Genomic DNA, 24,617 nt, shown 5'->3' with positions numbered 1-24,617 from the left:
TTCATACCGCATGTTCATTTTCCTTTATTTTTCCTTTAAGTGAAAATAACCACTGAATTAATTTAAATAGATTTATAGCATCGAACAATGCAACAGGGATTGGAAAATCTCCATAAATGCATTTTGTAAGAAAGTAAAATATAAAATATAAGTTGTTGTTGTTGTAAAGCAAGGACAGTGGAAATCTAATTGTTTTGCTTTCTTCTGACTTCAGACTTGAGCAAAAACCTTAGCATGACATGCAGAGTGTCCAACAAGGCTGCCTTATTCAGCAGGTACAGTTCTCCAAGCTGCTTACACAAGAGAGTCAAAATAGTGATTTTCTGTGTTAGGGCATCCTCCATATAGCCTTATTTTATTGTAGTGTTTTGTTCACATTATTATTCCCATTGCGGTTTCTCGGGCTGTTGTTGTTGTTGTTGTTTTTTTTTAATATTTACTCTTGGCTCAGCCAGACACTCTCTGGCCTGCTGGGCTTTTGTATGAACTGCTATACATGTTCTGCTTGGTTAGCTGCTACTTGCAGCTAATATGCACACTCAGTTTTGACGATTATTTAAACTGCATTTGATATTCTCTGAAAACATTTACATGACAGAAGCACCAGGACGGATAACCCGTCGTCACACGGCTGTCTTGTGGTTAATTAGAGATTTTCTCTGGCTTCTCGCGCAGTTGTAAATAATTAGGAGCGGTTTGTGCTGAAGTGGTATTGTCTGTCCAGCAGCTGCTGTCATCATGCCAGCTGCCTCCCAAGAACATGACTTTTAGGACCAATGATTGCTAATAAAACATTTGATTGAGAGAAGAAGAGAGTGAGAACCATAAACAGGCAGGATTCTGCCCTTTAATTTCGCCGTCTCCTGAGAATTGGTTTTGCTGTGCTGTAGAGTAGGTCCCACACACAAGCAGTTTAGTTGTCTGCCCAAGGACTGAAATTTAATTTAGCCAGTGTGGTGTTAGTGTGGCTGTGTGTGCGTGCCTGTGCACGTGTTCTGTTTGTGTGTGTGTGCGCCCGTCGTACTGTCTTTGTATGTGCCCGTGCGTCTGTCAGTATGAGTCTGTTTTGGTTTATTTTTTTTAGTGCTTCTGTGTAGAAAAAAAAATATGCATGAACTGCATATTTAAGAGTTTGTGCTGTAGTGCTTCTGTGTGTTTGCTTTATTTTGTGATCTTTTATTCTCTAGTGACTTAATCATTTTTACACTGCTGGGTTACTGCACTACCATTTTACAGTGGTTGCACAGAGACGTTTATTTACTCACACTGCTCTGTTGTTTTAGGATTTGAATTCATTTTTGTTTTTTTTGTTTTTGTTTAAACTCATTTATTTATTTTTTGATTATCACTGTAAACCTGAACAATGCTCCCAGTTACTGCTGGCATCATCAGTTAGTTGTAGAAAACTTTTTGGCTGTAATTTACTTTAGAGTGTATGCTGATTTGACATTATAAAATATAACAGCTGAATTCTTTAACAGTAGTTGCGATGGGTTTTCCGCAAACTGGCTGCTTTGTAACTCTGCTTTGTGTGTATGTGCGCATCTGTTTATGTGTTTAGGTGCAGGTTCCTGATGAAAGCCCACAGCAGAGGCATATATCAGAGCTCCAGCACTAATAAAAGGCCAGCAAGCTGTGCTCCTCTTCTTCTGGGAACAGCGCTGCTTTTTACTGCTTCTCTGACAGCAAGATAAAGTGCCCTTCCAATTAGAAAAATATTTGGCCACATACCTTCCAACAACAATCCTAGGTTTTTATTTTTCATGCCATTTGATCAGGAATCCTTGCTATTTTTTTTTTTTTTTTTTTTACTTTTTTTTTACAGCATGCTTTTTTATCATCATGTCCTGGGTATGCACATGCTGATATGCAACCCTCCCCACCCTCCAGCAACACCATTATGCTGTATAATGAAATAATGGTGTTTTAGGGTATTTTTATTTTGGTCTTTGTTTCGTAAGGGTGGGGCTGCATACGCTTGTGTTTTGGTATGGGTTCGGGACTGAGGCTGTGTGTGTGTTTTAGCATATTGCATGAGAGGATTCATGCTGCTGTGCGTGTTTGGGTTGATGTCATTCTTGTTGCCCCTGTCATCCGTCTCTGCCTCATGCAGAATTGTGTGCATATATACTTAACTGCTGACGCTAGTCTCCATCTCTGTTTAAGAATAGTGTAGCTAGATGCCCCCCCCCCCCCTTCTTTCCAGCGAGTGCATTAAAATTAAATTCTCTCTTGTTGTTGTGAAAAGAGGCACACGTAAAAAATAATTGGCTGTAGGAGAGAACAAAGGGCTGGCTCCTCTCTCCTCCCTGCACACCACAGCCAGGCATTAATACCAAGCCTGCTGCATTGTTCTGCTGTCTGCAGCCATCCCCCTAGCCAGACACTCAGCTCTGGAGAAGTCACTTTTAATGTCTGATAATCAAGGTGAATTTTCAAAAAGCTGCCATTTTCAAATGATGGTGTATATATTATGTGCAGATGGGAGTAGAGGAGCCCCGTTCAGTGAGAGAGAGCGCTTGGGCAATGCGAAGTGAAAGAGAGACACCTAAAGGCCTTTGAGGGAACTGCTGACTGATTTGTATCTCTCTATGAAGGATGGATGCCAGCTGGAATATCAGTGTCACTGCTGCAATTTGTCTGATAGTTTACTTTGATTTTTATTAAGCATGTTTTGTCTTTTTTCAAATGACACCACAGTATCGGCTTTAAATACATGGTCTAGTGTTGCAGCATGAATATGTGCGTCGTGTGGTTATGAAGTGTTAGGGAAATGTATTTCTTGAGTACAGATGCTGCCTGCTGTTGCTTTATGCTAAAGGGAGTTCTTTTGCAGCGTTATTGGGGAATCAGGCGTCTAGCAGCAGAGCAGTGGAGCTCCATTTCCCTGCTACAGGGCACAGGCTCATCTTCCTATTGCTCCTCCCACCGCCCCACCCCCTTTCCCCCCACCACTAGGTATGATTATTTCTCCTCCGCTCCACCGCACCATTATATTCCAGGTCTGCAGTTACCCCTCCCTGCTGTCATTTTTCATGGCATGTTTTTGCCCATGTGCAGCACTGCACATTTATACTGTGCCTGTGCAATATGTTAAGGAGGTGAATATATGCAGTGTGCAGAATGTAATAAGTATATATTTATTTTCTTTGCTGGTGATTTACTGGTTTTTCTGGTGCTTAAGAAGAAAGGCCGACTCTAGCCATGTATCTTAACAAACATGACTGCTGCGTATGCACTCGCCTCCAAGGCTTTTTACTCACCGGGGAAACCAAATTATACATCTGAGGCAGACTGGTTGTTTTTTCGTGCTATGACTGTTAAAACCCTTCTTAGTATTTTGGGATATAAGCCTTGCAAACGACGGCCGGGTAAAGTTTCGGTAATTCATGTAGCATTTCCAGCAATGTTGGTAGCTGATCAAGTGATTGGTTCGTGCAATGTGTGCACTTAAAATACACCTCGCATAACTGACACCGAGCCAGCCAGCAAACCAGCCACCATCAGCACAGTTTGATCACGACTTGCTGTTTTCTACCTTTACCTCTACCCGCCTTTCCCCCCTCCAGTAGTCCTGGAAAAATATAGAACTCTCCAAAATCAAAACACAAGTATACAACACACACACACGGCTGAAATTGACATTATGCTCAGAGGGGAAGTGGATCTAACCCTGTGAAACAGTAGGATTTAAATGGATTCTGTGCTGAGAGCAGCACGGTGCACAAGTCTCCCTCTGAGAGGCTGTCACAGTGGGAAACTTGCAGATTTGCAGAGACAATGGGGGGGTGGGGGGGTACCCTCTTAAAGATGCACTACCTAATTTTGTTATTGTGTCCAGTTATAAATGCCAGAATTTCCTCTTCGCTCACTTGTGATGAGTTTAAAAACATCCACAGCAAGCGGGAAACAGGTAGCAGGAAATTTGAAGGTGCAGTGGGAAACTACAATAACTATAACAAAATCAGGGAGTCCGCTGCAGACATGACATAAAAGTGTGATCCAGTCTGTATGAATTGATTTTTGAAGCTTACTGTAGAAAAGACAGTTTTTATTGCACCACTTGTGAAATCAAATGGCAGCTGCTAACTTGCATACACTTTTGCTGACATAAAAATTTTCTTTTGCCACTTCTTATTAGAAGAAGTGTACTACACACTGAGTAACAGTCTATGCATTTTTTTTTTTTTACATGGACTATTATCATTATTTAAATATCTTCTGTGTTTAAATTCAGCCTCTATATACCACTGGCTGTGGGCAGCTGTGAACATTATATTTTATTTTTTTAAATCAAAAATAGTCCCGCGTCATATTGTCGTACCTAGAAGTGTACAGCCAAACCAAACAAGGACGATCAAGTTGCTTCTTTGTGTTGATTCATAAAAACGTACAAACCTGAATACATCTCAGGGCTCACACTGCCTGTTCATATCCCCCTACTATGCACCTAATACCTGATACGCTGCCTTGATGTAATATTGTTTATAGATAACTAGGTTTTGCCTTCAATGTGATTGCATAATAGCCAAGCATTCAAATGTGTGAGCTCTTTATTTCTTCCCTGGCAGTGCTAGTGGTAGCATTATTTTTCTCTGGGTGGTTAGAGGGCACACTTTCAAAGTGTTGATCTCAGCTGTGGTGCAGAATAAAGACGGGGAAAGGAAGAGGAGAGGGCCGCAGGCATTCTGATGAAAGGATGTGTGGGGAATCTGGAGTGTGGAGAGAGAGAGGGGCAGCATTTTGCCAGTCCAGTGTGGCAGAGCAGGTCTGGCTTCATGCCAGTCTGGGCACTGTGCCCACGAGGAGGCAGTGTGTGGCTAGCACTGACTGTAGCATAGAGAGACGAACAGATAGCAACAGAGAGACTAAGACACAAGTGCGTCTGTGGGGGGTGTTTGAGACTGACTGGCAGAAGAGGTTTAGTTTGCATTTGCATATGAAGTGGTCAGGTTGGGGTACAGGAGGGTGGAAAACGGTAGGGAAGAATGAGGAGAAGGGCTAGCCAGTATTATGTCACCAGCTCTATTACTGATCACCGGTGTATACAAGGAGCGTTGGTTAAACTTGCAGCTGAATTTGTATCCTGCTCTTACTGACGAGGAGTCAATGGAACAATTGGCACAGTTCATTTGATCAGGCATTTGTTGTTTCATTTAATCATGCATTTGATTGTCGTTGTTAATTGCTTTGTCTGCTGTTTCTGTATGCACTGCCTGAGTAAATTCTTTCTCTATGGGACGCAAATGTTATCTTTCTGCTTTGTATGCATTTACATATTGTTTGCCTTTCTACGTATTATCTCTCCCTCTCTTCTTCTCTCTCTCTGTTCTCCTCTTTGTATCCTTAAAATATTCTGCACACCCCTCAGCAGTTCCGCATGGCAGACAGCCCTAATATAATCTGTGCGTCTGAATTCTAATTTATACCGTCAGGATAAAATAAATAGTCTGCAGTTAATTATGGGAAGCCGGCTCCTGGCTTTGCCCCGGTGATTTATGAAGTGCACGTAGGCATTCTGCAACGCATTTTTCTTAATTTATTTTTAATCTGTCTTTCAATTAATTTAACCGCAAACGTCTTAATGATGGCAGAGGGCTGCGTTAATGAGGCCTGTGAGGTAAAATGAACAGGCACTCGCCCCTGTGGGGTGGATGTTAGAGGCTTTGAGGATGGGGTCATGCAGAGGGTCTTGTGCAACCCTAGCAGTTCAGTTTCCACAGTTGTTGTTTTTTTCTTTTTCTTTTTTCTTTTTTTAACCTTGTCATCTCTTAACAAAAAACCCAAATCGGTAGTGTTTCACTCAAGGAAGAGGATAAAGTTTTCCAGCCTATTTTCTTGCCTCTTTTGGTTCTGTTTGTTCACGATGTGCCACAAAAATCTTTTGAATCCTTTTACTTACAGCAGTGAATACAGTACAGTGTCAGTTGTTGTCAATGATTGGCGCCTTCACACCTACCATCACTGTGCTTTAAGGTGATTCATTCAACTGTTGTAAAGGAAGTGCCACTCTTTTCCCAAACTACGCCTATTTTTCCAGTCATTTTGACACTGCTTGATTGTCCAATTCACGTCTTGTAGACTACTCATGAATTCAGCCCATCAATAAACGTCACAGTGGAATCGAGTGACTCAATATTTGTTCTTTTTTTTTGTGACTAATGACTTCACAGTAACGTAGAGATGTAGCACAGCTCTCCCAACCTGGCTGTTTGCAAACTGACCAATTTGAGGAAGTGCTTGTTTTCTCTATTGTGAGACTCGTGTGGCTTCACAACCATATGTATCTTCTCTCTTGGCTCTCCAGAGGATGAAATAAGAAAATGCCTCACATGATTAAAAGCATTTTATCCATCGTTTCACCCCTTCTCAAATTAGACCAGCGTCTCCACTGCACTTGTTATGCACCAGCGTTTTCTGCTAATTGGCATTGAGTGTGTTCATCTCTATGCTGGCAGGGCCTGGTGTGAGATGGGTAGAGGCCAGTGTAACCATAGTTGTAACTGTGGTGGTCAGCTACCAGACAACACACATCAGCCTACCCCATTAGGGACATCCAACACAGCTCCCCGAATCAAGATGCTCTCATTTACTTTTTCCACATCCAGCCATTTATCTCTCTTTTCCCTGCTCTCTAACTCCCTTCTTTCTCTCTTTTTAATTTTCCTCTCAAAAACAGATCCCACATTAAGCAGCCAAGCATGGCTTGGTGCAGTGCCTCTCCTGAAAGAGCAAAGGAATGATTTAATTTCTCCTCCTCGGTCTCTGTGGCCTCCCCTCCCTGCTCATACACAGATCATTACACACAAAGGCCTCATTTTCATCTCCCTGTGAGGGCACATGCAGGGCTTTAACTAGTCAGCCACGCCATGGCCATTGCTGACGATCAATACCTGTGGTCAGGACAGAGCACGCAGTGCTTCCTAAATAGGCCCTCCAGGTCCAACCATAAAACACCTTTGAGGCTAAACATGCCACCCCATAAATCGCCTTTATTTTATTTATTTATTTATTTATTTTTTGTTTTCAGTCTTATGGAGGAGTGAGGGAGCCATGAGTAGAGTAACTATTGAACTGGAATAATGATGATTAAGAGGTTATGATAGTATCCAGAAAATACCGCTAAACCAAAGGTTCAGGGTAACAGCGGACTTGAAATGAGTCTGGTTGGCATAGAAATGAAAGAGTTTGGAGCTTCTCTTGATGATCAGCCAAGCAAAGGGTTAGGAACCTGTGGGCAAATTACATGTTTTGAAGTGAAAATGATTTGATAGAATAAGTGAAGTTGCCCAGTCTCACACCAAAACTTAACCAGAAACCTTTTCCTAAACCAAACCTAGGAATTTTTGTAATTAGATCATAGCAGGGGGATAAAAAAATTATTAAAAGCAAAAATAAGTCTACTGGACACTGATACAACCCAGCAGAACTAACTGTAATGCTTAAGTTCAGGGTAATGATGCCTCATTCTACAGGAAAAAACTACCATGGGGTGAATGGTTGCATTAATATCAAAATGACGGGGAATATTTGCAGTGACAATCACAATTACCAAGAAACCTCAAAGAAAAGATTTTGGACCAACAGTGCTCTCCACCCATCATCATTATCAAATAAATGGATCCTTTTCCGACTCTCCAAGAGTAGTGTATAGAAAAACTGTTGAAGAACAAGAAAGAGCCCAAGTGATGGGGGTGGGAAGCAAAAACTGATTTCAGTTCCAATTATCTGATCCGTCCTTGGGCTTCTCAGTTCCTCTTTGTCAGTGCTGCTGTATTTTTTGGACAGTTGCGTGTTATAGAAAAGCAACATCAGACTTATAGTGGTGGAGCTTTTCCACAATTGAGCTACCTGCAGGGCTTTTTTCTACTGTATTCAGACTCAGATTTGTGTAACCTGTATGGGCCCAAATTTTCTATTGGACATACAATCAGACTCAGTAATAGCAGTCAAACTATCCAGATCGCAACGTTATTATGTATTTGTTGGACATGTCAGAACCAGTCTGATCTATGGAAGCACCACCTCAGAACCCACAGGGCATCCCAGAGATCATATGTTGGCATTACAATAAGGACCTAATTAAGAGGATAGTTTTGTTCTCATGGCTGTTTGGTATATATACACAACAGCAAAAAAGAATTCCAACTATGTTATTATTGGATCCCAATTTAGCTGCGCTGGTTTTTCTCAAAACAAAGAAAAGTTACGGCAGAAATGACAAATATATGTAACATGCTGAATGCATTATGTTTACGGCAAACACATCAAGACCTGTGGAGATGGTTTAATTTAAATAGTAAGCTACTCACAACTGAGAACTGCTGAGATTTTACTCAGTTGGAACCTGAATGAAACTGAAGTAAACTGTGAGGAATAGTCACATCTAGTTTGGTTCTTTTTTCTTCTTAATGGCTGCTTGCCTGCTTAGATTGTGGGATAGGTGATATATGGACCAGACGAAAGTAAACCTGGGGGCTGGCAGACTGAAAAAGAAAAATAGATGTGTTTCTCATCTTGCTTTTGCCTCCAAGGCTCTCAACTGGCCTGATCCTTACATTACCCAAACAGATAGCCAACAAGTTTAATTACCTTCGCATCCAGTCGCTCTCCCCATCCACCGCTCCCCACCTTGCCTGTGCAAATGAAAGAGAGGGACAGAAAGAAGAGAAGCATAATTACTTATTTTACTGGAGTGCTGCAGAATGCCTTTTGCCAAATGACTCTAATTCCAAATGGTTAACAAGATTTTTCTTTTTAATAGAGCCGAATCCATGTGACAGCAAATTGCTTTCCTATTTGGAGCCTTAATGGCTTTCATAGTTTGCACTTCCAATAAGCAGTAAACTCGGAAATTAATATTGCACACTGTGTTATGATGCAAATGGGAGCGAGATAGGAGAACTGTACCTTCATGCAGAAAGCTCTGATTAGATCCATAATTGCTCTGGTTGGATGATTTTTTTTATTCATTTATTTGTATAATTTCTGTTCCACACACTTCACTCTGGCATCATTATCAGTGGCACATCTGCATTTCTGTATGTTGAATTTCACTTTTGAATGACTTTTAATAAAGTGCATACATATTCTAAAATTATAAATATGGTAATAGTGAGTTATTTTTAAAAACCTACCATGCTGCTTCTGAGCTTCACTCTTTTCCTTTGTATTAAGTGATTCAGTATGAAAAAATTGCGCTTTAAGTGCATCCTCAAGCAGACTTTGTCTTTCCATTGAGGCAGATACAAAGACTGAAACACCAGCTTGTGGTTCTGTTCTAGTTTTAGAGCAGTTTTAATGAAAGTCTGCTGGTGACTGGTTCAGTTAGACTGGTTTAAGCCTTACATGCTAAAGCACCGTTAGAGCAGGCGCAATCTAAAAAGATATATTTGTGCAAGGTGCTTCTTAATTAACTTTTGATCCAAGTCATTTCATTTCCAATTCCATTTTACACATTCTCAAATATTAATCCTTGTCTATGCATGGAGGTTTGTATTCTTAATAAGGGGATCACAGAGTGGGACACAGTTCACAAATACACACATATATTCAGTGCTGCGATAAAGTATTTGCCCCCTTCCTGATGTCTTTGCATATTTGTCACACATGTTTCAGATCATCAAACTAATTCCAATATTAGACAGGGATGATCTTAGTGAATATAAAGTGCAGTTTTTAAACAATGATTTCATTTATTAAGGAGAAAAAGCTCAAACTAAACCTACCTGACCCTGTATCAAAAGTAATTGCCCCCTAAACCTAATCACTGGTTGTGTGATCCTTGGCAGCAAGAACCGCAATGAATATTTCACATCACTGTAGAGGAATTTTACCCCAATCTTCTTTGCAGAATTGTTTTATTTCAGCCACATTGGAGGGTTTTTTTCAACTACGAACGACTTATTTAACACTGGAAGTCCCAGAGAGCAGCCATTTGGCTTTTCTACGTTTAAGGTCATGCCAAAGCATATTAATATGATTTAACTCTGGGCTTTGAATACACCACTCCAAAACCTTTCTGTTAGAGAGCAAAATTCATGGTTCCATCGATTAGCCGTCTCAGTCTTAAGAAACTCCAGACCATTACACTACCACCACCGTGTTGACTGTTGGTATGATGTTCTTTTTATGAAATGCTGTGTCATTTTTATGCCAGATGTAACGGGCCTTCAACAAAAGGTTAACCTTTGTCTTGTAAGTCCACAGAATATTTTCTTTTTTTATTTATGTGATACGAGCCTTTGTTTTCTTTCTGGTCAGCAGTGGGTTTCACCTTGGAGCTCTCCCATGGATGCCGTTGCTGTCCCAATCTCTCTCTAATTGTTGAACACCGACCTTACTCAGACCAGTGAGGTCTGCTGTTCTTTAAATGTTGTTCTGGTTTTGTTTGTGACCTCCTGGGTGAGTCATTTATGCACTCTTGGAGTGCATAAATGTAGGCCAGCGACTCCTGGGAAGATTTACCCCTGTTCCAAGTTTTTTCCATTCGTAGATAAAGGCTCTCACTGTGATTCGCTGGAGTCACAAAGCCCTGAAAATGGCCTTATATCCCTTTCAACAATGATAGATGTCAGTAACTTTGTTTCTCGTGTTTTCTGGAGTTTCTTTAGATCATAGGATGATGTGTTGGGGTTTTGTTTTTTTAGATCTTTTAGCTTTCTTCCTTTTGTCTGAGAGGATCTGTTTAAGTGATTAGTTGATTCAACTGGTCTGGTAGTAAGCAGGTGTGGATTTGGCTAGAGGAATTGAACTCAGCTTTCAAAAAAATGTGGTTAATTACAGTTAATTTATTTTCATATAAAGAACATCATACCAGTAGTCAAACACGGTGGTGGTAGTGTGATGGACTGGAGCTGCTTTGCTGCTTAGGAAGGAGACGACTTTCCGTAATTGATGAAACCATGAATTTTGCTCTCTATCAGGAAATCCTAAAGGAGACGTTTGGCTATCAGTTTGTGCCTTGAAGCTCAAACTCACTTGCGTTCTCCAGTTGGACACTGATCTGAAACAGGTCTGCCACTGATGGCTAAAAAAACAAAAAGAAGGTTTTAGAGTAATCTAGCTCAGATTTGAATCTGATTGAGATGATTATGCATGACCTTAAACAGGCTGTTCATACTTTACAACCCTCCAATGTGGCTAAATTTAAGCAAGTCTCCAAATAAGAGTCGGCTAAAATTCCCCCACAGCAATGTGAATAACGCGTTGCCAAACTCTTTGTTGCACGTTTTGCTGCCAAGAGTGGCAAAACCAGTTGTTAGGTTTAGGGGCAGATACTTTTTGACATAGGGCCAGGAAAGTTGGGATAACTTTTTCCCCTTAATAAATGAAATCTTCATTTATAAACCAGCTTTTGTATTTACTCATGTTTTCTTTGTCTGATATCAGAATTTTCTGGTCATCTGAAACATTTAAGTGTGACAAACTCAGAAATACAGCAAATACTTTATCTCAGGACTGTAGTCTCTTAAATCAGAACATATAGATATTTTTACAAAATTCACCGACAAAAGCCTTTCTCTTTTTACCTAAATGTAACTCCATCAAAACCATAACCATAATTTTATAGTTTACATCTCTGCAGAGGTTTTTGTGATTTATATAAAAACTCAGATGACTTTTTTTTTTCCTCATGTAGATTCTATAAATGCATATATGAACATGCCTTAGCTCTGTACCCAGCCCTCTAAAGTTGTCATTAGTCAAAAGGTTTGAGAACGTTCTGAATTTGGATGCGGTCGAGTCTGCAGGCACTACGGCGGTCTGACCCGGAGACAGAAATAGCCAATAAATTCAGTTTGATCGGCCTGTGATTGCTACCAGCGATTGAGGTTAAGTGTCCTTTGGTGTGCAGGGGCCCGAGCGTAGCTGCAGTTCAGCCAGACATCGGTCACGTGACCACACATACAGTATCCACTATGATTCTTTGCTATATCACCATGGCAACCCTTCATTTCTTCTCAGCGCGCTCCCATTTCACCTGTCATTCTGATAATTGGCTCTGAATTTTATTTATTTTTTTCATATCTGGGGAAAAAAAAAAACCGTCACGATCATAATAAGAAAATATTTATGAACTGAACACTGACAGGCAAGTGTAGGGAAATGGGGAAAACTAAGCTTTCATTAGACTGGAATATTAATGTAGCAACAGGGCTTTTTAGGGACTAATAAAGCTTGTTCTCCTTGTTTTCACAGATTCCCACTCAGTCTGTGCATGAGCCACACTGAAGAGTGAATCTGAGTTTCGATTTGGTTTTAATTGGGTCACCCTCTCCTTCCCTCTTCTCCTCTCATGCTGCCTTTCTGCTGAACTCCAGCTTAATTAGACCTACAAGATTGTGACACCACCAGAAACATATTATATCTGCTCTGCCTCTTTTTGCCATTGATGTTCTGTTTTTAGAAGTATTGATGAGACAAGCTATGTAATGACATTTACTATACTGCTGTAGTCATTAATGGCCCTGGGTCGGTGTTAGACAGTATAGCAGCAGCGACAGAAATGGATAAAAGGTTTTATGGAAATAAAAGATAGTTCCTGAAGGTGGAGATGGCTAGGTCTAATGACTGTTGCTCCAGCTGCTCCTCATTATCAAGGTTGCCGGCATCAGGACCAGCTGAGATCTGCTAAGTGGTCTATTGCCTTTAAAATGGCCATGAGGCCTTTCCATCAGCATTGCACCCACTGACACCATAAACTCTGTGAAATGCATAGCCAACTCATATTTTGTTTCATTATCCTCATTTAAACTACTTTTCCGCTAGGGCACTGTCAGAATATGTGTGCAGTCATGCTGTATTTACACGACAGCTGCATGTTTATATTACAGTATGGCATAAAATGCATTTTCTTGTTTGGTCATGGTTGCCTGACTGGTAATTATAGCGAGAGACGTGTCAAACCTCTCCTATTAATTTTATGAAAAATATTGCTGTTTCTTTATGCAGCGGCACCAGCGAAGCATGCGCAGCTTTATTTTTCTAATTTATGAGATCCCTCCAGACCTCATTAGATTTTCAAATATCAAAATCTAAGTTATGTTACAGTTTTCTGTAACAATAACAAATCTTTTGTGCACTGTATGGTTTTGGTTTAGAGTAGGACATAAAAACTAAACTATACTGCTTTATAGAGCAAAAGAAAACAAATCAGAGAGTTGGACTTGTGCATGCGTTGTGGCAGTTGGTGGGGAGTGTCAGTGGAATTAACTGATTTGTCTGTATTTATCAGAAGAGAGTGAGTACCTAATCCCTCCTTGCATTATTAAAGATAATAGCATAGGGCTTTCTGCAAGACCACCATACTGAATCAAATTATAACATGGAGTGATGATGTATGGATTAAACAGTGCGGCCCCTTTATCTGCCCTCCCAGCTTACTGCTTCCTCATACATGGACACACATGCACACAACAACCACTCATCAAGCCCTGGAGGGCACCTGTGTTTTCAAAGTAAAGACCACTTAGAGAATAGCCCCAGGCGTCTGAATACTGAAGTGCTCTGTGTTACACATTAGACCCCTCTGTACAAGCCAGGAACATAAACACTTTCAATAGCCCTTGTCTCCTCCCAAAAATACCCCCAAATACCTCAAAACAGGAGGGGGAAGCTGCTTACTCGGGCCAGAATATGGAGCAGGTAGTCTGCTGGGGCATGAGAACATTAAAGACCACTCACTGGGGATGTGCTGCTCATTGGACAGTAACCTCCACAAGAACTGAAGAAGAAAAATACATTTCTGGCAGACTTTATATGCATTTTCTGTGTTTAAAGGCATTAAAAAAAAAAAAAAAAAAGTCTTTCACAAATATTCACAGAACAGAGGAAACGCAACAGCTTAAACTCAGGTGCACCAAAAGATAAAATGTGTAGGAGGCAAACATCCACCCCCTCCTCCAGAGGCAGACACAGGGTTAATAATCACACATTTCATTCAATCCCCCAGTCGGGTAAATGAGGTTTGATCACATGCCAGGAACAGGAAAACAAGCAGCATTGAGAGTCAGCCTCACAATCTATCATAATGAACACTTTAATATTAAAACAATCCCATTAACAGGCAGAGAAAGACAAGAGTTTTCGGGAAAGCAAGGAAGCTGTAATCTAAATTTTTAATGACCTTTCCCGCATGATGACTTTTTCTATGTATTTTGTCTGTTTGGAAAGGGAAACGAGTCAGCGCTGTCACAGTTAATTCGGGCTACCCTTTTGTGCTCGAGCAGTGGGTAAATAGCTAGGGGAGACATTTGAATGTCTTAATAGACGATGTAACTGCTCCATCTCTAAATGTGTTGAAATGGAGGCGTGAGGAATGGCATCATTAAGGTAATGTGTTCAGGAAGCCAATGAGTTGTGCTTTAACCTCTGCTGCTCAGCCCGAGATTCGGTAAGTGCACAATCTAAGGTCACCTTAATCAGTGAAAGGCAGCACTTGCAAACAGGCGCATATACACACAAAGCCTCAATTACACTGTGAAATTGCCCTCAAATGAGTTGTACAACATGTCTAGCTGCTCTGTTTATGTATTCTCGTGAAGATTGTGTGACTGTAACGTTCCAGCGGTTCTACAGCATGTTTTCTGTGATGTCTTTGTGCATTTCTTACATTAAAAAGATACCTTAGAAAACAATATGATTGGTGTAGTGAAAGAGAATGTGGTTATATATGGTTTCCTTTCTCCAGGCGTCAGTTTGATAAAGTTTCAACAGTTACTCTTCTGAGCATAAGAAAATGTTTGGAGGAAGGGAATTTGAGCCATATTTCTTCTGAGGAACGAATGGTGTTTCCAAGTGCTGCAGAGCAAAGTCTAAGAATTCTTTCTTCTATTTTTCCTTGTGAACCCTGCGGCGAGACTCAGCAGCCATCCTTTTCCCTACACTCATGTCCTTTAAAGTGTCTTCTCCCCGAGTCTGAAGGCAATCAGTACCCTGATGACCAGAGGTTCTTGTGTAGTTCTGTGCCCCAATGTGTGTTTTGTTTGGGCTCGATAGTTTTTAGTGATGAATTTCACCCATCACTTTCTCCACTGTGGTTGACCAATGAGTTTTGTGAAAGCATGGCCTGTGGTGTTTTTCTTTAATAAGTCCAGAGGTGGTGCAAAGCAATCGGGCCATCAGTCATCCTGTCAGGATCTCACCCCCTTGATTAGCTCAGTATATTGGTGGAAATATTTAACCTGCCATAGATGCCTAGGTCATGAACCAGTCTGTACATTTCTCATGTAGTAGCTTATTTTAATCAGTCGAAATATTGTGTTTTTATGTTTTCTTCTGTCACTCTTTGTTAGTCATATACTTGCAAAACATAATAGTGATTTTTTTTGTAGACATGCTGCTTTCTGTCTCCATTTTACATCACCAGTGTTAAAAAGTTGCATAACACCCGTTTTTATTGAAAATGAAATGTAAATGTCCTAGGAAATGTGAATTTACAGCTTGAAACAGTACACGTGCTTAAACTTATTGGTTTGCAAAATAATATTAAGAACTAGTACTGTATTATTGATTTATTTCATTATGTAAGTAAAATGATGTAGGGCGAGTTGTTGTTGATCCTACAGTTAAATAAATGAATAAATAAAAAATGGCCGCACTGTCTCTAGAGCTGACGAGTGCAACAAACTTGTGTGGTGTTTGGATTATATTTATGTACTTGTGTTATAAATATATGTTCTATTTCCATTTCAGAAGCAGTACAATGTTTATTACCAGATGGAAGAGAGATGCTGGCACATGCAAGTAGAGGTAAAAAATTTCACGTCTTCTGAGCTTGTTTGTAATAAAATGTGCTTTAGAAATAAAATTGCCATTCCCACATTTATTTGTGATTGAAAGGAAGAGTAAATGCACCAATAGAATTCCAAATTAGAGTGAAGCGGAGTATTGCTATTAGGGCTGGGTATCGTCACTGATTTTTAGAATCGATTCAATTCCGATTCACAAGGTCCAGAATCGATTCGATCCACGATTCGATTTAATTCGATTCGATTCGATTCGCTTCGATTTGAATATGGGAAATTTTGACAGTCAGAAATATTATAATTCAGATCAGTACATTTACATATTTTTGTATCTATAAAAAGGAAGCTGACACACGCAAGACTTTATCAAAGGTGTGAGCGTCACAGCAGAGGCCTTTGTGTCAAAGTAGCTGAAGATAAAACACAGAAAAACATGAAGGTGATTTTCCTGGCCTGGGATTTTATAAAAATATTCTGCAGTACATCAAAAACGAAAGAAAACCATTAATCAACATATGAACATTACCTCTGAAGTTACAGCGGTTTTATTAGAGACACGGCTAAGCATTTTGCATTATTTTAAAAAGTTTACATTTGTTCAGCATTGAACGGCAGAAATTAGGTTTTCTTTTCGGAAGTATATTAAACAGAAAAAAAAAAAGTCGGCCGATAGCGCTGTAAACAACGGTAGACTTGTGCGTAACAAGCAAGCGAATAATGCAGAAAACAGTACAGAGAGAGAGGGGGGGGGGGGGGGGGGGGGGGGGGGGGGGGGGGGGGGGGGGGGGGGGGGGGTGGGGGGGGGGGAGAGAGAGAGAGAGAGAGAGAGAGAGAGAGCTGTGCATCGTGGTCGAAGCAAAACAGTAAAAGTAAGAGTGAATACATGACGATGTTTTTGTGAAGCGTAGTTTGGATCTTCTTTTGCTGCTGGTTCGGTCAATATTGTTTGGAGAGACATCAAACTAACAGCTTTAGAATCAGCGCATAAAGGAGGTGAACACAAAGCGCAGACCCGCCGACAGATCAGAATCAGCGGGCTGTCGGCTTACAGCCCCGACTGTGAGAAATTCGACATCTAACTGATTCTGATCCGCGGGCTGCACTGTGTGTTTAAGTCTTTGTGCAGAATCCGTGTTCCTGCTCTCATTTACTGTTTTAGCTGTTTGGTGGTTGTTGAAATTTTGTGAGATTTCACCAGAGATTCTGGCATTTCGGGCAAAATAAATTTATATTAAAAAATCGATTCAGGATTTTAATGAATCGATTTTACGTAATCCAAGCCAGAATCGATTTTAATCGATAAATCGATTATAAAAACCCACCCCTAATTGCTATGCTTCTCAGAAGGCAATAAAATGTGCAACACCTAGCAACACATGCTAGGTGCAAAAATGCCTCCCACTTCAGTGCTATGTAATGCAGTGAAGGTCTAGATAAAAAGTGGCAAAAGTTGGACATTTCAAACTTAACCAATGTATAAAATAAAGAAAGAAAGTAACTATGTTCTCCCCGTGTATGTAATTATTGAAGTTTAAATTGTATGAAAGGTTATTTGAGCTACCCTAATAAGTTATTGTGATTCGCTGTCCTTGGCTCTCTAGCTTGTCCTCTGTTCCCTGATCTTCCTCACCCTCTGATCAGGACACTTGTGTGGTCCAGCACAACCTGTGCAGGCCCAACCTGAATAGTGACACTTTTGCCTTTGAGCCTCAGTTACACACCTCAGAATGGATCTTTATTTACAACACAGAACTCGGAAACAGCTGGTCAATCCATTTAGCCTAAGGCCACTGATTTGTTCGTATTTACTACAACAGCCAGAGAAAAGCCAGGGTATTTTTTCCTCTCTCCTTCCTATTGATCCAGCGCTTAGAAAATCTGCCCCGCTGTCTAAACACTATTGATCCCTCCCTCTCAACGACAGGCTCTCCCACCAGTGTATAAAGGGACTGGATGAATTGAAATTTCATTTCCGACAACTTGTTCCTGTTATTTTTACCCTTTTTTTCAATAGTTGGGAACATGTGCTGGCGGGCCGCTACTCAGAGAGTCGATAAGTGTTTGGCTCAGAGGGGAGATGAGGGATAGAGGTGAGACTGTTTAGATTACCATAAGCAGATCGTAACACCACAATGCCATAGAAAGTCCTTATTCTATCACTTAGATCCCACCTATTATTAATGCTTTTAAACATGCTTGGAGCCACAGCAGTTCTTTGGCTTTTGTAGACTGATCAAGAACTGTTGTTTGGGCTTGTCTTTAACCCAGCAACACCAAGGAGCCACCAGCCTGGAGTCAGGTGTCATTTCCAGGAATGTATATACAAGTATTCTTGGATGTGGAGAATGTCGACCTTAATGAGGTAATTCTCATAAGCATTTAATTGTCTTGTGGCCTCTTTACACTGTTGTTACACAGATTCCCCAAGCTGGTTTTATTATAAAAGCAATTTACTTTCTCCTTTATCATTTAATGGAAGTACCAGTACATCATTACATGATGTATCAAAACTGCAAGACCATTTGAAGGAATTATGAGAACTAATGAAGAAATTTTATTTTATTCTGAAAAGGTTCCTGCTCACTAAATGTCCTTTTTTCACACGCATGTCAATTTACCAACAAGCAGCTGGCAGTAACCACACTTATTTTGCATACAGTATATTAATATTCACTATACACCCCAACATGAAATTGTGTTTTAATTCACAGTTTAGCAGGTTTAAGGGTGGCTAGAAAAGGAATTTCTTTAATTATATAAAGTCAAAGAAGTACATGCAATTAAAGAAAGTAAGACAACTAGAAAAAGCAGAAAAAGGTATTAAAATTGCTAAAACTAAAACTATTACCATAAAAACCCAGAATTATTGTTAAAACATAAAATGCATATAAAACAGTTATTAAATGGGATTGACTTTCTAGACCAGGGGTAGGCAACTCCAGGCCTCGAGTGCCAGTGTCCTGCAGGTTTTAGATCGCACCCTGGGTTAACACACCTGAATCAAATGATTAGTTCATTACCAGACCTCTGGAGAACTTCAAGAAATGCTGAGGAGTCATTTAGCCCTTTAAATCAGCTGTGATGGATCATGGACACATCTAAAACCTCCAGGACACCGGCACTCGAGGCCTGGAGTTGCCTACCCCTGTTCTAGACCTACACACCTGTGAATATTTCCTGAGCCACCCAGGAAAATATATAGCTCAATTTCTTAAATCATGCAATTTTAAAATGCCCGAAAGTCAGTGGCAAGGCAAGGCAAGGCAAGTTTATTTGTATAGCACAATTCAACAACAAGGTGATTCAAAGTGCTTTACAGAGACATTAGAAACAAAAACAAATAAAAAGCATGATTTAAAATTGATTAAAACAAGCAAACTAACTAATTAACAAACAAACAAACAAACAAACAAAACAGTATATAAAATCAAAACAGATAAAATCAGAACAGTAGATAAACTCAGTAGTTAAAATGTAAGTTTTGAAATTTAAGCTTAAGTGCAGATTTGGTGCTTTATTCAAATGCAGCTGAGAACAGGTGAGTCTTCAACCTGGATTTAAATAAACTGAGTGTTTCAGCTGATCGGAGGCTTTCTGGGAGTTTGTTCCAGATATAAGGAGCATAAAAGCTGAATGCGGCTTCTCCGCGTCTGGTTCTGACTCTGGGAACTGATAAAAGACCGGATCCAGATGACCTGAGGGATCTGGAAGGTTCATACTGGGTCAGGAGGTCACTGATGTATTTTGGTCCTAAACCATTCAGAGCTTTATAGACCAGCATCAGAACTTTAAAGTCTATCCTCTGACGGACAGGCAGCCAGTGTAAAGACCTCAGAGCTGGACTGATGTGGTCCACTTTTTTGGTCTTAGTGAGGACTCGAGCAGCAGAGTTCTGAATGAGCTGTAGTTGTCTGACTGATTTTTTAGGTAGACCTGTAAAGATGCTGTTACAGTAATCAAGCCTACTAAAGATGAATGCATGGACTAGTTTTTCCAGGTCCTGTTGAGACATCAGATCTTTTATCCTTGATATATTCTTGAGGTGATAGTAAGCTGATTTTGTTATTGTCTTGATGTGTTTTTCTAAGTTTAGGTCTGCATCCATCACTACACCCAAATTTCTCGCCTGGTTTGTGGTTTTTTAGGTGTATAGACTGAAGTTCTCTGGTGACCTGTAATCGTTTTTCTTTGGCGCCAAAGACTATTACCTCAGTTTTGTTTTTGTTTAGCTGGAGAAAATTGTGGCACAACCAGTCATTAATTTCCTCAATGCATTTACCAAGAGCCTGTACAGGGCCTCGGTCTCCTGGTGACATTGTGATATATATTTGTGTGTCATCTGCATAGCTATGGTAGTTTATTTTGTTGTTCTTTATAATCTGTGCCAGTGGGAGCATGTAAATGTTAAACAGAAGGGGTCCCAGGATGGAACCTTGGGGAACTCCACATGTGATACTTGTCTGCTCAGATGTGAAGTTACCTATTGATACAAAGTATTTCCTGTTTTCTAAGTATGTTTTGAACCAGTTTAGTACAGTTCCTGAAAGACCTGTCCAGTTCTCCAGTCGTTTGAGTAATATGTTGTGGTCAACTGTATCAAATGCTGCACTGAGATCCAGTAAAACTAAGACTGACATTTTTCCACTGTCTGTATTCAGACATATGTCATTAAACACTTTGGTCAGAGCGGTTTCAGTGCTGTGGTTCTGTCTAAAACCTGACTGGAAGGCATCATGGCAGTTATTCTGTTTTAAGAAGTAATTGAGCTGTTGAGAAACTGCTTTTTCAATGATCTTACTTAAAAATGGAAGATTTGAGATCGGCCTGTAGTTGTTCATTTGTGTCTTGTCAAGATTGTCCTTTTTTAGTATAGGTTTTATTACAGCAGTTTTTAGTGATTCTGGAAACACACCTGATAATAAAGAAAAATTGACGATCTGTAACAGGTCTGACTCTAAAGTCTTTGAGACCTTTTTGAAAAAACTTGTTGGCAGGACATCTAAACAGCAAGAGGAGGAGTTCAGTTGACCTAAGATGTCCTCCAGTTCTTTGCTGTTAATCGGGTGAAACTGTTTCATGGTGTTTAAACAGTTTTTCAGTGGACACAGTACATATTCTGGATCTGCTGTTAATGTACCAATTGCTTGTCTAATCTTTTGGATTTTTTCTGTGAAGAATTTGGCAAAGTCATTGCAGGCCATGGTCGAATGAAGTTCAGCTGCCACTGACACAGGAGGGTTTGTTAGCCTGTCAACTGTAGCAAATAGGACCCGAGGATTATGACTGTTTTTGGTGATGATGTCAGAGAAGTAGGACCTCCTTGCACTCCTCAGTTGTAAATTATAATTGTGAAGTTTCTCTTTATAGATGTCATAATGAACCTGGAGGTTTGTTTTTCTCCATCTGCGCTCAGCTTTCCTACACTCTTTTTTCATTTTTCACTAGTGTGGAGTTTCTCCATGGAGACTTTTTCCTTCCAGAGATAACCTTCACCTTAATGGGAGCAATTGTATCCATTACATTTAACATTTTAGCATTGAAGCTATTGACGAGCTCATTGACTGAACCTCTGGACAGGTCAGGTGTTAATGGGAAGACCTGGTTAAATATCTCACTACTGTATTCAGTTATACACCGTTTTGTGATCACTGCTGTTGATATATTTGTGTGGGCTGAAATTTTACTTTCAAAGAAAACACAGTAATGATCAGACAGGCCCACATCAGACACAGTAACCTTTGAAATGCTCAGGCCCTTGGAGATCAGTAGGTCAAGAGTGTGTCCTCTATTATGTGTGGGCTCTGTTACATGCTGAGTCAGCCCAAAGTTGCCCAGAATGTTACTCAGGTCTTTAGTCCCTTTGTCCTGAGGGTTGTCCACATGGATGTTAAAATCCCCAACAATAATTACACAGTCGAAATCAACACAGATCACAGACAGCAGTTCACTGAGATCATTAAAAAAGTCTGTGCAGTATTTGGGAGGCCTGTAAACATTAAGAAACACAACTTTGGATGGGGCCTTCAGCTCTAAAGCCACATATTCAAAAGACTGAAAACTTCCAGGAGATAGCTGCTTACATTGAAATGATTCATTAAATAAGACAGCAACCCCTCCTCCTCTCCTGCTCACCCTGGCCTCACTGATAAAACTGTAGTTAGGAGGGGTCGTCTCGATGAGAACAGCTCCACTGTTACTTTGGTCCAACCAAGTTTCAGTTAAAAACATAAAATCAAGGCTGTGCTCAGTGATTAAATCATTAATTAAAAATGTTTTCCCAGCTAAAGATCTAACATTTAATAAAGCCAACTTAAGTGTTTTAGAGGCATTACTTGTCCCCTCGTGTTTGGGAGCAGTCTGTGGCACACAAGGTATGTTTACTATATTTAAAGATCTTTTAGGGTGCAGCTCTCTGTGTTTTGACCAGGCCACATGTCTCCTTCTGTCACCTAAAAGTACGGAAATTTTAAAACCTTCTAGTAAACAGGGTCCCAGCTTCTCCTGGGAAAAGTCACCACTACCATAATCCTCGCAGCCCGGACCCTCCACACATCACACATCAGACTGCGGAGACAGGGCATGAAGGTGGTAAGGAGGAACTAAGGGGGGCGAGGCTGGGCAATGTGACTTCGATTGCTCTGTTGAGGGTGGGGCTCGATGGCGAACCTTTGGCTGCTCTGGTGGGGGGTTTATGGGGGACAAAAAGGGATTGGGCCGGGGGGTAGATCTGAGCCCAGCATTGACCCGCTCCATCATCTCCTCAGTGAATTTCAGGTGTGGGGAGGAGGGAGAAAGGGAGGGGGGGGGAGGGTGATGGCCTGTCAGGGGTTTGGGGGACTGGGGAAGATTGTGGTCCCTGGTCCTGGTCGTTGGTGTTGTTGAGAGAGCTGGAGGCAAATAGGGACCCCTCTTCTTGCCTCAGATGTCTCTCCTTTCTGAGACTCTTCCCGGGTGGGGGCAGATGGAGCTCCTCCTCAAGGTTTCTGCTGGGCTTTGTCTGTTCTTGGAGTACTGTTTGTTCCTCTTTATGAGATAACTCCTCGTTTATCTCAGCCTTGGCACCAAGCACAGATGGATGACGTATGGAATAAAACAAGTTGGAGGTGAACAGTTTCACCCCCGACTTGTTAAAATTAAATCCATTTGCTTTAAATAGATGCCTGCGTTCCCAAAAAATATTAAAGTTGTTGATAAAATGCACTGAGTGGTCGGTACATGCTGATATGAGCCATTTATTCAGTGCAAACAACCGGCTGAATCTCTCGTCTCCTCTTCTGACGGGCGGTACAGGTCCACTGATGAATACAGCTGCATTCAGAGAGTTTACAGTATTTAATAATCCAGTAAAGTCCCGCTTCAGAACCTCCGACTGTTGTTTGGACACATCGTTTGACCCTGTATGCAGAACAATGTTTGTCACAGTTGGATATTCATCTGCAATTTGAAGAATTCTCTCCTTCAGGTTGTTGACCATATCCTTAGGAAAGCAGAGGACTTTAGTGTTCTTACCGCACATCCTTTGTACATCCTTTACGGCAGAGTCACCCACAATCAGAGTTTCAGGCCTAGCCTTTAGCTTTCCCTGTGGCCTTTTACTTTTCAATAGATTTTCAGACCTTACTTCGCTACTTTTAGATGGATGGTTGTCCGATATAGATCCAGGGTCCTTTGATAGTGGAGCAAATCTGTTCTGCAGTTTCACATTCAGTTGTTTTGGAGGTTTGTTGTTAACCTTCCTATTCACGGTTGTCCAGTCCTGTTTCCTCCCGTATACAGGGGTAGAAGAGCTTCTCTGTCTCGTAGGAAGTGAGGGCCAGTCGGTTTCAGAGATTTCAGCTCGCTGTGCTCTGCCTGTGATACGTCCTCCCCCTTCCAGGAGACATGATTTATGTCTTGGTATTGCACCAAGACAGTCCAAGGGGGGATTATCGCTTGAGGATTTATAATAGTGCACAAAGTCTACTTTCTTGGTCATGTTATCTGTGCTCCTTAGCTGTGTACTAGCTTGCTCATCGCCATTGTTTTGAATCAAAGGCAAGGTTGTTTCATTTCCACACAGTCCATTTACCTCCACGTTTACTTCTAAGCGATGAATTTTTGTCTCCAGTACTGCAATCTTCTGCAGGAGGCTGTGGTAGTCATCTGTGGAGAGGGAAGGCATCTTGTTGCTAGTTAGCCTAGCGGTTAGCACCTTTCCAGGCTATTGAGGCTGTTCGGTGCCCAGACGCTGTAATCAGGCTTCAGCTGTGTCTAGGCCACAGACACACAGAGCGCTGAGGATAAGGTAACTGTAAAAATGTTGCTGTTTCTGTTAAGAACACTTTAGTCCTAATGATCTATAAGTGTCCAGAAGCTATCGCAGGTAAGCTCATATGGAAAACAGGGAAAAATCAGCATAAAAATCAATAAAAAACAATAAAAGAAGCACAGCATTTAAAGAGCAAAGAGATGAAGCGTCCACACTCACAAAAGGGGGAGGAGCAGATATGTATAAGATATGTATGAGATATGTGAGATATGTATAAATACATATCTCACAGTAACTGCACTTGTTGAGTCTCTTTCTGGTGTGGATCTGTTGGCAGTGTGTGGCACGATGAGCACAGCCTCTCTTAGCCAAACTTTCTTGTAGTCAGAAATAATTCTTTGGGCTTCTTGAAGGACATTCAAAGCTCTTCTTTGGATGTTGGCTGCCTTTTGTTCTCCTTGAAGATGATCCCACACTGCTTCAGTAATACTGAGGTCTGGGCTGTGGGGAGGCCAATCCATGACTTTTTATCCAGGTTTGGGATCATTGTTATACTTACAAATGAAGACTTTATAAATCAGAAGGTGTTTAAATGGTGCTACATGGTGAATCAAAATCTG

At 40.8% G+C, this 24,617-nt stretch overlaps 1 protein-coding gene and 1 pseudogene across 3 annotated transcripts in view; one reads left to right on the top strand and one right to left on the bottom strand.

Moving 5' to 3' along the window:
- Positions 1 to 24,617, top strand: part of LOC146525675 (uncharacterized) — a 145,606-nt gene that overhangs the window by 84,919 nt on the left and 36,070 nt on the right. For all 3 annotated transcript variants that reach the window (XM_085162972.1, XM_085162978.1, XM_085162985.1), the window contains 3 exons: positions 15,697 to 15,753; positions 17,764 to 17,839; positions 18,018 to 18,111. In XM_085162972.1, the coding sequence (XP_085019098.1) occupies positions 15,697 to 15,753; positions 17,764 to 17,839; positions 18,018 to 18,111 (227 nt within the window). The remainder of the gene's footprint in view (positions 1 to 15,696; positions 15,754 to 17,763; positions 17,840 to 18,017; positions 18,112 to 24,617) is intronic.
- On the bottom strand, positions 20,106 to 24,160 carry LOC146525676 (uncharacterized; annotated as a pseudogene).

Source organism: Neolamprologus multifasciatus, chromosome 1 (assembly GCF_963576455.1).
Source record: "Neolamprologus multifasciatus chromosome 1, fNeoMul1.2, whole genome shotgun sequence".
Lineage (NCBI taxonomy): Eukaryota > Metazoa > Chordata > Actinopteri > Cichliformes > Cichlidae > Neolamprologus > Neolamprologus multifasciatus.
This window is presented reverse-complemented; position numbering and strand designations above follow the sequence as displayed.